At 39.8% G+C, this 11,042-nt stretch overlaps 1 protein-coding gene across 1 annotated transcript; it reads right to left on the bottom strand.

Annotated features, from left to right (window-relative positions):
* Positions 1-8,900: 8,900 nt before the first annotated feature.
* Positions 8,901-10,940, bottom strand: LOC143029196 (tRNA endonuclease ANKZF1-like). The gene is made up of 2 exons (XM_076191753.1): positions 9,762-10,940; positions 8,901-9,635 (listed from the first exon to the last, which is right to left on the bottom strand). Exons 1-2 carry the CDS (start codon positions 10,938-10,940, stop codon positions 8,955-8,957), a joined length of 1,860 nt encoding a protein of 619 aa, XP_076047868.1. The 3' UTR covers positions 8,901-8,954.
* Positions 10,941-11,042: the final 102 nt, after the last annotated feature.

Raw genomic sequence — 11,042 nt, 5'->3', positions numbered from 1 at the left:
GGTGCAGATGGAGAGATGATAATGGAAGAGAAGGCAGTAAGGGGAAGATGGGCAGAATATTTTAGGGAGTTGCTAAATGTGAAGGAGGATAGGGAAGGAAAGATTGCTGCAGTGGGAAGTGCGAAGAAAATAAGAGTGATGAATGAGGAGAATGGAGGAGAAATAAGGAAGGATGAGGTGAAGGCAGTTGTTAAGATGATGAAAGCAGGTAAGGCACCTGGTCTGGATGGATGCCATGAGGAATGTCTGAAAAAGGGAGGTACAGTGATGGTGGACTGGTTGGTGAGGTTATTTAATGTTTGTTGGAGAGAGGGTAGAGTGCCGGAGGACTGGAGGAGTGCCTGTATAGTTCCTCTTTACAAGGGAAAAGGGGAAAAATGTGAATGTAGTAGTTTCAGAGGGATTAGCTTGTTGAGTGTAGTTGGGAAGGCTTATGGGAGGATCTTGATTGAGAGGATTAGGAGAGGAACAGAAGGAGGAATTGGTGAGGAACAGTGTGGATTTAGGACAGGTAGAGGTTGTGTAGATCAGATCTTTGTGGTAAGACATATATGTGAGAAAGCTATAGGAAAGGGGAAGGATGTTTTTTGGGCTTTTATGGATCTGGAAAAGGCTTATGATAGGGTAGACAGGAAGGCACTGTGGGAGGTTATGCAGATATACGGGATAGGAGGAAAACTTCTGGGAGCTGTCAAGAGTTTTTATGAGAGTAGTGAGCTTGTGTCAGGATTGGAAATGGAGAGAGTGAGTGGTTCGAGGTAAAGGTGGGACTTCGTCAAGGATGCGTTATGTCGCCCTGGCTGTTCAACTTATACATGGATGGGGTGGTGCGAGAGGTATATGCAAGGGTAGTGGGCAAGGGATTGGAGATGGTTAAAGAAAATGGAGAAAAGTGGGAGGTGAGCCAGCTGTTGTTTGCGGACGACACTGCGCTTGTAGCAGGATCGGAGGAGGGATTGAGGAAGTTGGTGGCAGAGTTTGGGAGAGTATGTGATAGAAGAAAGCTAAAGATAAATGTGGGTAAAAGTAAGGTGATGAGATGTACAAGGGGTGAAAGTGGCAGTAGACTGGAAGTGAGCATTAAGGGAGAGCGACTGGAGGAAGTGGATAGTTTTAGATACTTGGGTGCAAATGTGGCAGGGAAAGGTGGAGTGAAAGTGGAGGTAGAATGTAGATTGAGAGAAGCGAGTAAATGCCTTGGTGGATTAAAGAGTGTAATGAGGAATAGACATTTGGGAATGGATGCTAAGAGGAGACTGTATGAAGGAGTGATTGTGCCAACAGTACTGTATGGGGCAGAAACATGGAACATAAGAGAGGAAGAGAGAAGGAGTTTGAATGTGTTTGAGATGAGGTGTCTGAGAAGTATGATGGGGGTTACTAGGCTAGATAGAGTGAGAAATGAGGAGGTGAGGAGGAGAACAGGGGTGGAAAAGGAGCTGGGAGATAGGGTTGATGAAAGAGTATTAGGATGGTTTGGACACATGGAAAGAATGAGTGAAGAAAGACTAGTAAAAGAGGTGTGGAAGGTAGATGTGGAGGGAGTGAACATGAAGGGACGTCCTAGGATGAGGTGGGTGGATGGGGTGAAGGGGGCTTTGGGGAAGAGGGGAATGTCTGTTGAGGAAGGACGGGAGAGGACAGAAGACAGGGGTCAATTGAGAATGGTTGTATATGGATGATGTTGTGATTGCATGAGGTGGAATGGGCGGGTGGATGGGGGGGGTGAGGTAGTATGTGTGAGCAAAATTTGACGCAGCCCGAAGGGATTTCTCCCCGTCCTCTCATTTTATGCAATGGGGGGACGGAGAGGGGGGGTCGCCGATTTAATGAAGCGGCCTTGCTGTGGATGTGCTGTGTCTTGCGACACTGCTTCTGACCCAGGGCAGTGGACAAGGTGCAGGGATGACCCGTCATTCAGGAGGTGCTAAGATAAGAGGGAGGGTGGAGGGGTGTGGAGTGTATTCAGGGATGGAATGGGTGGGAATGATTTTATGCCTTTTTCTTTTTGGCTACCCCCCTTGTAAGGGGGAAAAAGCCTTGGTATATGTATATGTATGTATGTATTAGTGATAATTAAACCGAGTTCCTTTTTACTATCCACTTTTGTTAACGAATTTTTAAAAAACTTATTGTTAAACTTACCTATGTACATAATCTTATATTTACTTGGGTTAAATTTCATTGGCCAATTGTCAGACCATTGCTACATCTTATCTAAATCTTCTGATTAGTTTAAGTGATCACTTGCCATTCCGCACATTTTTGTATCATCAGAAGTGGCCCAAGAATAGAACCCTGAGGAACTCCACTCGTAATTTTTTTCCATCTAAAAGTTTTGCCATTTAAAACAACTTTCTATTTACAATAGTTTAACCAATTACTAGTCCAGCTAAATAGGCTACCACTTATTCCATGTAAAGCTAATTTAGCAAATAGTCTTTCGTGTGGGACTGTATCAAAAGCCTTCTCGTAGTACAGATGTAATAATTTGAGATGACTGTGTTCCAGAATTCGGAGAACTAGAAATAAAAATAGTTTATGTTGATTTTTAATCTTTCTTATAATCAGTGATAGTCCTCGAGTACAGGGCTTTGTTATCTATCAGAGCAGAGGAATATGAACGTTTCCGCCACCGATAACGACGTGACGACGACCAGACCTCTGGTATCTCTCTCTCTCTCTCTCTTTTTTTGTGTGTGTATGTGTGTGTGTGCGTGCGTGTGTGTGTGTGTGTGTGTGTGTGTGTGTGTGTGTGTGCGTGCGCGCGCGCGTGCGTGTCACAGGTAGGTATCGGTCGGTGAGAGTTGGGAGGTGATTTGGAGTACTCCTGCCCGAAAGCAATCTTTATGATTGAAGGTGCTGAAATGTTTAAATATTGAGCTTAATTCATATCCTTCCCTAACACATTTCTTATGTTGATCTGCCTTAGTTAATTTTTTAGCAGTTTGACCTACATAAAACTCGTTACAAGGGATTTTTTACACATAACATCGTTTCTTTATTTTTAGAATCGTTGAAGTTCTTTTTAATGGTGTTCTTGTTGTAGAAGATTACGTTAACATTGAAGTTTTTGAGCAATATTGGATCATTCACTAGGTTTTGTTAGTATGGAAAGATCAAAAGGGCATTTTTTTTTTTTTTTTTTTTTTTTTTTTTTTTTTGACAAACGGTTTCTTTGGTTGAGGATTACAGAAATTATTCCCTGCAAAATTACAGGATATCCCAGCTTGAATCGATATAAATATATTTACATTTCCTCATCAGTGTACTCAGTGTTGATTGCGGGAAATGTTTTAAGGAACATTGATGAGATGATAAAGTGTTTCAATTTGTCAAGATAGAAGGAATAGTAATGGATGTATGAGCAAATATTAGATGGTTTCCTGATGCCACTAAATTTTGTATTGGTCTATACGCGGTGAATATTGCAATCTAGGAAAGGCAAAACACATTGATCCTCAGTTTCAACCGTGAACGTAATTTGAATAGTTAATTTTAATAATATTTGTGTACAATTCAATGTGCGCTGGTGGCGTAACTTAAAGCGTGCTGGTCTCGCAATCGCGTGGTTGTGAGTTCGAGTCCCGCATTTTTCTCCGATTCCCAGCAGTGACAGCCACCTGCCACAACAGTCTGGACAAAAGGGATTACTTTAGTTGCAACTACGTGCCTCCTGGTGTAGGCTCCTTACCTTCTTTTGTGCACATTTAAAGGTCATTAAGAAATAGAGTAAAAACATGTGGGGGAAAATCATATATTGCACCTTACAAGGACAATTTCACTGCATTGTGAAGACTTCTCGAGAGCATATTTGTTGGGAGCAGGCCTGTTTAGTAGTAAGATTTTTTTTCTTGATATGTAGTATTTCTTAACATGGGGGGGGGGGCGCTGCAATCGAATCCTTTCCAAGTTTACCATTGGTTTCGTTCAGAAGGATAGTGCTGGGTTTATAAGGTGAGTTATAAAATCGTTAACATCTAGGTGATAAGGCAAATCAGCTAACCACTTAAGAGTTGTTAGTGAAAAAAGAAAAGGAAGAAATTCTCGCCCCTACTATTTCTTTCCGGTGCCCTTGGCAAGATCAACTTGTCAATTCTAGTTCCAAGTAATGATGAAGTGACATCGAGTTGCGATGTTGCGTTTGGTCGGCTGATATCGGCAACCATGCCGCTCGGCGAGATCCTGATCCTTTTCGGATGTGGCCTCATCATCTTCTACGTCTTGAAGAGGCCGCGCAATTTCCCTCCAGGTGACTCCTTAGTAATGAAGAAATTCATCTCCAGGAAAAAGAGAGTTAAGGACTGCAGATGGAGATAAAGAGGTTCAGAAAATATAAAATTATATGAATCATTTGCATCATCAGAAGTGGCCCAAGAATAGAACCCTGAGGAACTCCACTCGTAATTTTTTCCATCTAAAAGTTTTGCCATTTAGAACAACTTTCTATTTACAATAGTTTAACCAATTACTAGTCCAGCATACTTTCCATGATCACGCACATAATTCATCACATTTTTACGAATAACATTGTTTCCAGTTGCCTCTCGATCAAGCTTAGATTTTCATACTTAGAAGCTATCTTTTTTGTGTCACATTTGTGTTAATCATAGAAAAAAAATCACTCTAGCTCTGTTATTTCGTTTTAAAATAACGAAGACTTGTATCATTTCCTTTCCAAGCATCCGCCTCTCTGGAGGTAAGATTTCAGGATGCTTTGATCGATTGATATGTGAACTCTCACACAGTCGTTTGCGAACAAGACAAGAGCTAACGGTCACCAATGACTATAATATTCCTAGAGTGCCTGAGTTCATAAGAAAAAGACAAAAAGGGCTTCTGTCACAAATAAACCTCTTGTGCACAATATTGCCGCTTGCTCCACAGAATGAAACAATCTTTCATAATATAGATAATTTATTGTCACTTTCTCGATTAGTTTACTTATTGTCTGCAGATGGTATATAGCGAGAATACATTTCTGGAGTGTTTGTTCTTTTAGCTGGTTTTCATCCTATACTTTCCTTAGTCTATTCGTAAGAATCTTGGAAAACAATTTGTATAAATTTGATAAACTAATTGGTCGGTACTGTAGGAGAGAAGCCAAATGCAGAGTATGGGATCCAATGAATTTAACGTTTCGCCCAGCAGGGCTTCTTCAAAAGAAGCCCTGCATTTGGCTTCTCTCCTACAGCGCTGTTGCAGTCGTTGCTGCTTTTATTAATTGGTCGGTAATTACAAAGGGATTCGGGCCTCCTTTCTTGTAGAATAAAATCGTTATAATGAATTGGGAACACTTTTTTTTCTTACGTATATATTGGGTATGTAGTTGAGCTAACCTAAACTTCTTTCATATCTTCTTTTAAAATATCTATTTGTGCTATCTTTCTCAGGTGCGCTCGTTCGATTCATATTTTTTTTTTTTATCAAACGTTAGTATTTCATTTGTAGCTTCTGGTGTACTAGTAGGATCTACGGACTGAACTGTGGTATTTGAAAAATAAAACTCTGATTCAACCTCTCTGTACTTGTTACCATTCTCGCTCTGCTTTTAACGATATTTCAATTCAATTTTTCAAGGTCAGATGTTGCCTCCCTAAGCTAATCTACAATGTGACTGTTTAGTATTTTTACTTTTCCGAATAGTTCCCTTTATATGGTCCATGTTTCTCTTTGCTTTGAATTTTTTTTTTTAGCTCTCTCTATATCTCGTTCCTCCTTGTTTTAATTTGGAAAGCTCCCCCTCATTTCACTAGATCATTTATTTTCCAGTCTTTTTCTCCATAATTTCTCAGCTGATTAGTTAATTGTATTCAGTAAATTACAATTCATAACCTCGATAGTGTCCTCATTATTCATGAAGAACTTGAACTTTCCATAGCCATAGGAAATTCTTTCTTGCCATACTTCACCTTGGCAAGGCTTATTTTCTTCTTGCAAACTAATATTTTCTCATTTCTGAAAATGAATTTAGCTGTGTAGCCTACTATTTTATGAAAAAGATGAGGGGCATACGTTAAGAGGCACATGTAGATTTATAGTTAGTTATCTACAATGGGTGTTTGGTGAGGCAAACGAGGTGAAAATTCGTTCGTTTTAATGTCTCAGTCTCCCTTCCTTCACAAAAATGGAGCAACCTCCGAGCAAAACTCGGGGGGGGGGGGGGTTGCCAGGTTTTATTTACAAGGTATAATTTGACTGTTACCATTACACACTAAAAAATAAATTGTTTTTCCCTATATCTATAGAATACAATGCATGGGCTGAGTCTGGACTGTTAGTATCCATGCATGGGATATTTACATAATATTTGCGAAATATAAATATAAAAGAAATATGTGATAAAGAAATAAAATGTTGACGCATGTTGATTTGGTAGGATGGCAATGACGAAGGAGAAGTATCTATTGTTTCGCCCGGTGTTTGGGTATAGTCCGAAACGCCTGGCTTCTCTGGTCACTGTCAGATCCGGTGACAATGGAGCGTCCCTTAGGAGACAGATCCGAGCACAATAGAGGGTCTCTTGAGAGTTGGCTGAAGATGTCGGAGTTCACTCTCACGTTACATGCGTGCGTGCGCCCGTGTGCACACTAGGCAACACACATAGCTGCGGCCGAAGCCGCCATATTTACCCTATGCATTTGGACTGTTACGGTAAGTAACAGCCACTGCTGTAAATCGGAGAAGCGTGGAATTCGGACCCACAACTAAGCGAATGTGAAACCAACACGCTTACGATCACGGCACCAGCGCACATACTATGTTTGGTCACTACTTATATTTACTGTATTTATTGCATTACCCTTACATTGTAGTTCTCTTGAAAAGAAACCAACATCTCACCCCCTCTATTTCTCACACCTATTCTAACGTCATGACCCACATATCATCTTCCCCACTTCAGCACTGAAGTCACCTATTAGCAACGCGTATTTATTCTCCCATTGATCTTTTGTCTGAACTTTGTAAATTTGGTGCATAAATCCAAATAAACCTAAAAGCGTGTTTTACATAACCTAATCGCAATCCAAATAATCCTATCTGATGCATTGCTGAATTTCACGAAAAGCTATTACACGATTAATAATGATAAGGGAAAAAATCTTATGCCACTGGATCTGTCCTTGTCTTATTTTGAGTCCATGGAGTTAGTTTGATATATAATTCCAAAACGAGTTATGATGGAAGAAGACCCAGAGGACCTCGATTGAGAAGGATGGACGGTGTGGATGCGGAGTTGGTCTGTAGATAATTAGATAAAACAACTTGGATGGAAGCAGCACAAGACCGAAGGACACGGAGAGGATTACTGTTGGCAGACCAGGTCTACCGGAGGTTTAAGATTCAACGGAGTAAGACAGAGAGAGCGAGTTCTTTAGTACACACCGTGACGTCATCACCAAGATACGGCGCTGTATGCTATGCTTTAGAATGCAAATTAGCAGACGACAAATATTTTCTTCAAAAGATCCCTCAAAAAGTACTTTTGAGATATTTGTTTTACACATGGTTGTCGTGAAAATAAATAACATTACAAAAGAAAAATGCAAAGTTGTAGGCCTGTCTGTGGTTGTAGTCCCTTAGGTGGCTAAACACTATGTGCGTTGTATATCTATTCAGATATAATCGCACAATAAATAAATAAAAATATCTGTTCTAATGACTTTTATTATCTTACATATATGTGATCTCTAGCACACACACACACACACACACACACACACACACACACACACACACACACACACACATACACACACACACACACACATATATATATATATATATATATATATATATATATATATATATATATATATATATATATATAAGCATCTCTCTTGATGGTGTATTGGTCTAAGTCACTCGGCACTGGTAACGTTCTCGCCGCATAGGTTCGAGTCCTCGGGCGTACCACGTTACAATTTCTGCATGCGCCTATATGGCTTAGAATTAAAGTGCATTGTGGTTGATAAAATTTATCTCTAATCACTGGGACCCATTCAGTGTTGTACATATATATACATATATAAACATGAGGTACACACATAAAGTAAACTAATACAAATTGTTATTATCATACTAACACTTCATAACTGACTTAGTGTATACGATAATTCACCTAAGATACATCACAAACAACCACTTTTTACGAGAACAAAATAATGTTAAGAAAACGTAGATTAATCAAAGAAAACATTAATTAGATGGGTGACTATAATGTTTTACTTCAGGTCCACAGCATACTTGCTCCAAAACGCTCTATCTAGACCAGGGGTACTCAAACTGGGGTTCGCGAACCCCCAGGGGTTCACAAGAAGATTTCTAGGGTTACTTAGATGGCTGACGAAAAACGTATTTTAAATAGTGGTAGTTGTGGATTATGAAATTCCGTGCTAGCAGTGTGTGTTCCTTCAATCTCACTGTTCTACGCTGGTTTCTAAATTAACAGTGTTGATTACCAATAGTTGAATCGGGTGTGTGTGTGTGTGTATTCACTTGGTCTTTGGATCACGTGTTGGACTCGTGATCGACAACTATTTCCCTCCTGGAAGAGAGCTCAGAGCTCGTAGGTCCGATCTATGGGTAATGCTATGTGTGTGTGATGTTTCTTCTGAATAAAGTCATTAAAATTTGAATAATTTTATAATATCCTTTGCAGAATTATTGTACTTTTATGAGTTAGTCAATAAATTACCATTCTCTTCATTGTCAGATTATTGGGGGTTCGGGAAGATGATCTTATAACTCAGCGGGTACTTAACGAGAAAAAGTTTGAGAACCCCTGCCTTAGTCAGTAGGAATTCAAGCAGATGAGGTAATTCCTGAGTTTTCTGCTAGCTTGAAGTCATACAGACACAATAATTTACTTCCTTCAGTTTGACTTATTTTTGCTTTTATGCTCCTTCACACAGGACACTGAGCAAAAAATGTAATCTAGGTAGTGGAATTCATCACTGGAAACACCTCTGTTGGGAAATGCATTCACTCCTGTCTGCTGCTTTTTGCTGGCTCTCTTGCTGTGCTGCAAGTCGTCGTTCTGCTGCAAGTGCCCTCTTTTCTCGATCAGTCATTGATAAGAAAGTATTTCTTTGTGCTAATTCCATTTTTCTTTCTTCCTCAATTTTCTTTTTTTCCTTTTCCTTTTCCCGCTTAGCCTTTTTCTGTACACGTTTCTTTTCTGCCTTCCGAGCTGCTTGTTCCTTTTCTTGTTCCTCACACAGAGGACTCAATATCCCTGCCTCCTTGTAGTCATATTTACTTGGGTATGTACTCATAAAACGTCTGAAGGTGTTGCGTATTTGCTTATTTGTTGTCATCATGTATGGCAGCTCTCCCTTGTTGCTTTTAATACTTGGGTCACAATCATTTTCCATTAGATACCAGATGATGTCTTTCTGACAGGCTGTGGCAGCAATATGAAGAAGAGAAAGTTCATCTTTCCCAAAAGTAAAAGATCGGGGAATGACAGCTTCTTGACATGCCTTGATTGACTCTCTCACTTCATTACTCAAATTACCTTCAAATTGGTCACCTTCTGAATCATGTGCATACGTGATAATAGCCTTCAAAGTATTTATATCTCCTGACCTGCATGCTGTGTAAAGTAAATTCCTCACTTCTGGCAGAGACTTCTGAGCTTTAGAATTCTCCTTAGGTAATTGTCTTTTGTTCTTATGAGGTCTTCTTTTGGATTTGTTTTTGGGAATATAACAATCCATTTCTTTCTATTGCAAGGTGCTGAACTTGTTTGTGCTCACACAGAGTCCATACTCAGAGTCTTCACTGAGAGACGAATCATCACTTCCATTGAAGGTACAAGATTCTTGATGTCTGATAACTTTCTTTTCCTTAACTTTGTTTATTTTCTTTTTTGGAGATGATGGTTTCAAGACATTTTTTCCAGTGAGGCTTTTCTCTCTACTTGCTATTTCTGACTGGAGGTCATCTTCTGTTCCATGAACTGTGATCTCTGATAATACTGTATGCACTCTCCGCACCTCCTTAAAAGTTGGTTTCTCTGTGCTGAATGGTATGGTTCTAATCCGTAAATCATCAGCCTTAAGTGGAGGGTCTGGTCCACCAAAAATGACCTTTTTATTTGTATTTGTTGCTCGAAGCATAATAATGTGGCTCTGGTTCAAATGTCCTTGCCATGATCGAAGTACTTCTTGTACATGCTGCATGAAGGACTGCTCATTATGTCTTCTAAGAGATGACCCAGCAGAATTACAATGAGTATTACCATTCTTGTTATCTTTGCTACTTTGTGATCCTCCTTGTTTAGATCTAACAGTATAGCTATGGAAAGTTTTATGTGCTAAAATCTCTTCACCTTTGATGACAGCTCCTGCAAAATGTCCCCCTCCAATCATCAAGATGGACCAATAACACTTAGAAGGCACTGCCATTGCATGTTCAATCACTTCCTCTTCACTTGACATCTCTCTGTTTTTACCAGTGAGAAGACAACGAAAGAGGGAAAATACTATCCCATCAGCGTTGACAAAGTAGATCTGAGGTTGTCTTTGAAGAACTGCAGTCCTCTGATCTTCTTCACTTATTTCTTGTGGATCCTCTTCATCAGACTCTGACTCTGAAGAACTACTGATATTATTCATAAACTGTTCCTCTGTAAGAAATTTTTTTCCTTCCATAGAGCGTTTCAGATTGGCTCGATGAAGGTCCTGGCCATAGTGGTTCACTTGTTCTTGGCGTGATGCAAAGGTGAGGTTGCAATAAGAACATTTCATGGAAAGAGCTGATGTTGGCAAACTTGTATTAAACAGTGGGATTCCAACGGCACAATGTTCTTCTGATGGTGTTGATTTTGATGCTTTGGAGAACTTCAAGTGTTCCATAGTTCCTTTAGCCAAGCGTAGTCCAATCATCAAAGGAACAATTTGTTCCTTATTCCAAATTCTCCTTTTGTCTGCCATTTCTTCTCCCCTAACAGGTCTTCTCAAGGGATCCTTTTACTTCAGAAAATGACCGAAGACTCAAGATCTCGGATTTAACAATTCGGGTGCTGAATAACGTCC

The sequence above is a fragment of the Oratosquilla oratoria genome, chromosome 1 (genome assembly GCF_046742065.1).
Source record: "Oratosquilla oratoria isolate Oo_2021 chromosome 1, ASM4674206v1, whole genome shotgun sequence".
Lineage (NCBI taxonomy): Eukaryota > Metazoa > Arthropoda > Malacostraca > Stomatopoda > Squillidae > Oratosquilla > Oratosquilla oratoria.
This window is presented reverse-complemented; position numbering and strand designations above follow the sequence as displayed.

What these genes read in the sequence shown, in the direction of transcription:
- LOC143029196 (XM_076191753.1), bottom strand. Translation starts at nt 10,940, where the DNA reads ATGGCAGACAAAAGGAGAATTTGGAATAAGGAACAAATTGTTCCTTTG. An exon ending in ACTCTGAGTATGGACTCTGT is followed by an intron (nt 9,636 to 9,761) that starts GTGAGCACAAAC and finishes TCTAAAGCTCAG; the next exon opens with AAGTCTCTGCCAGAAGTGAG.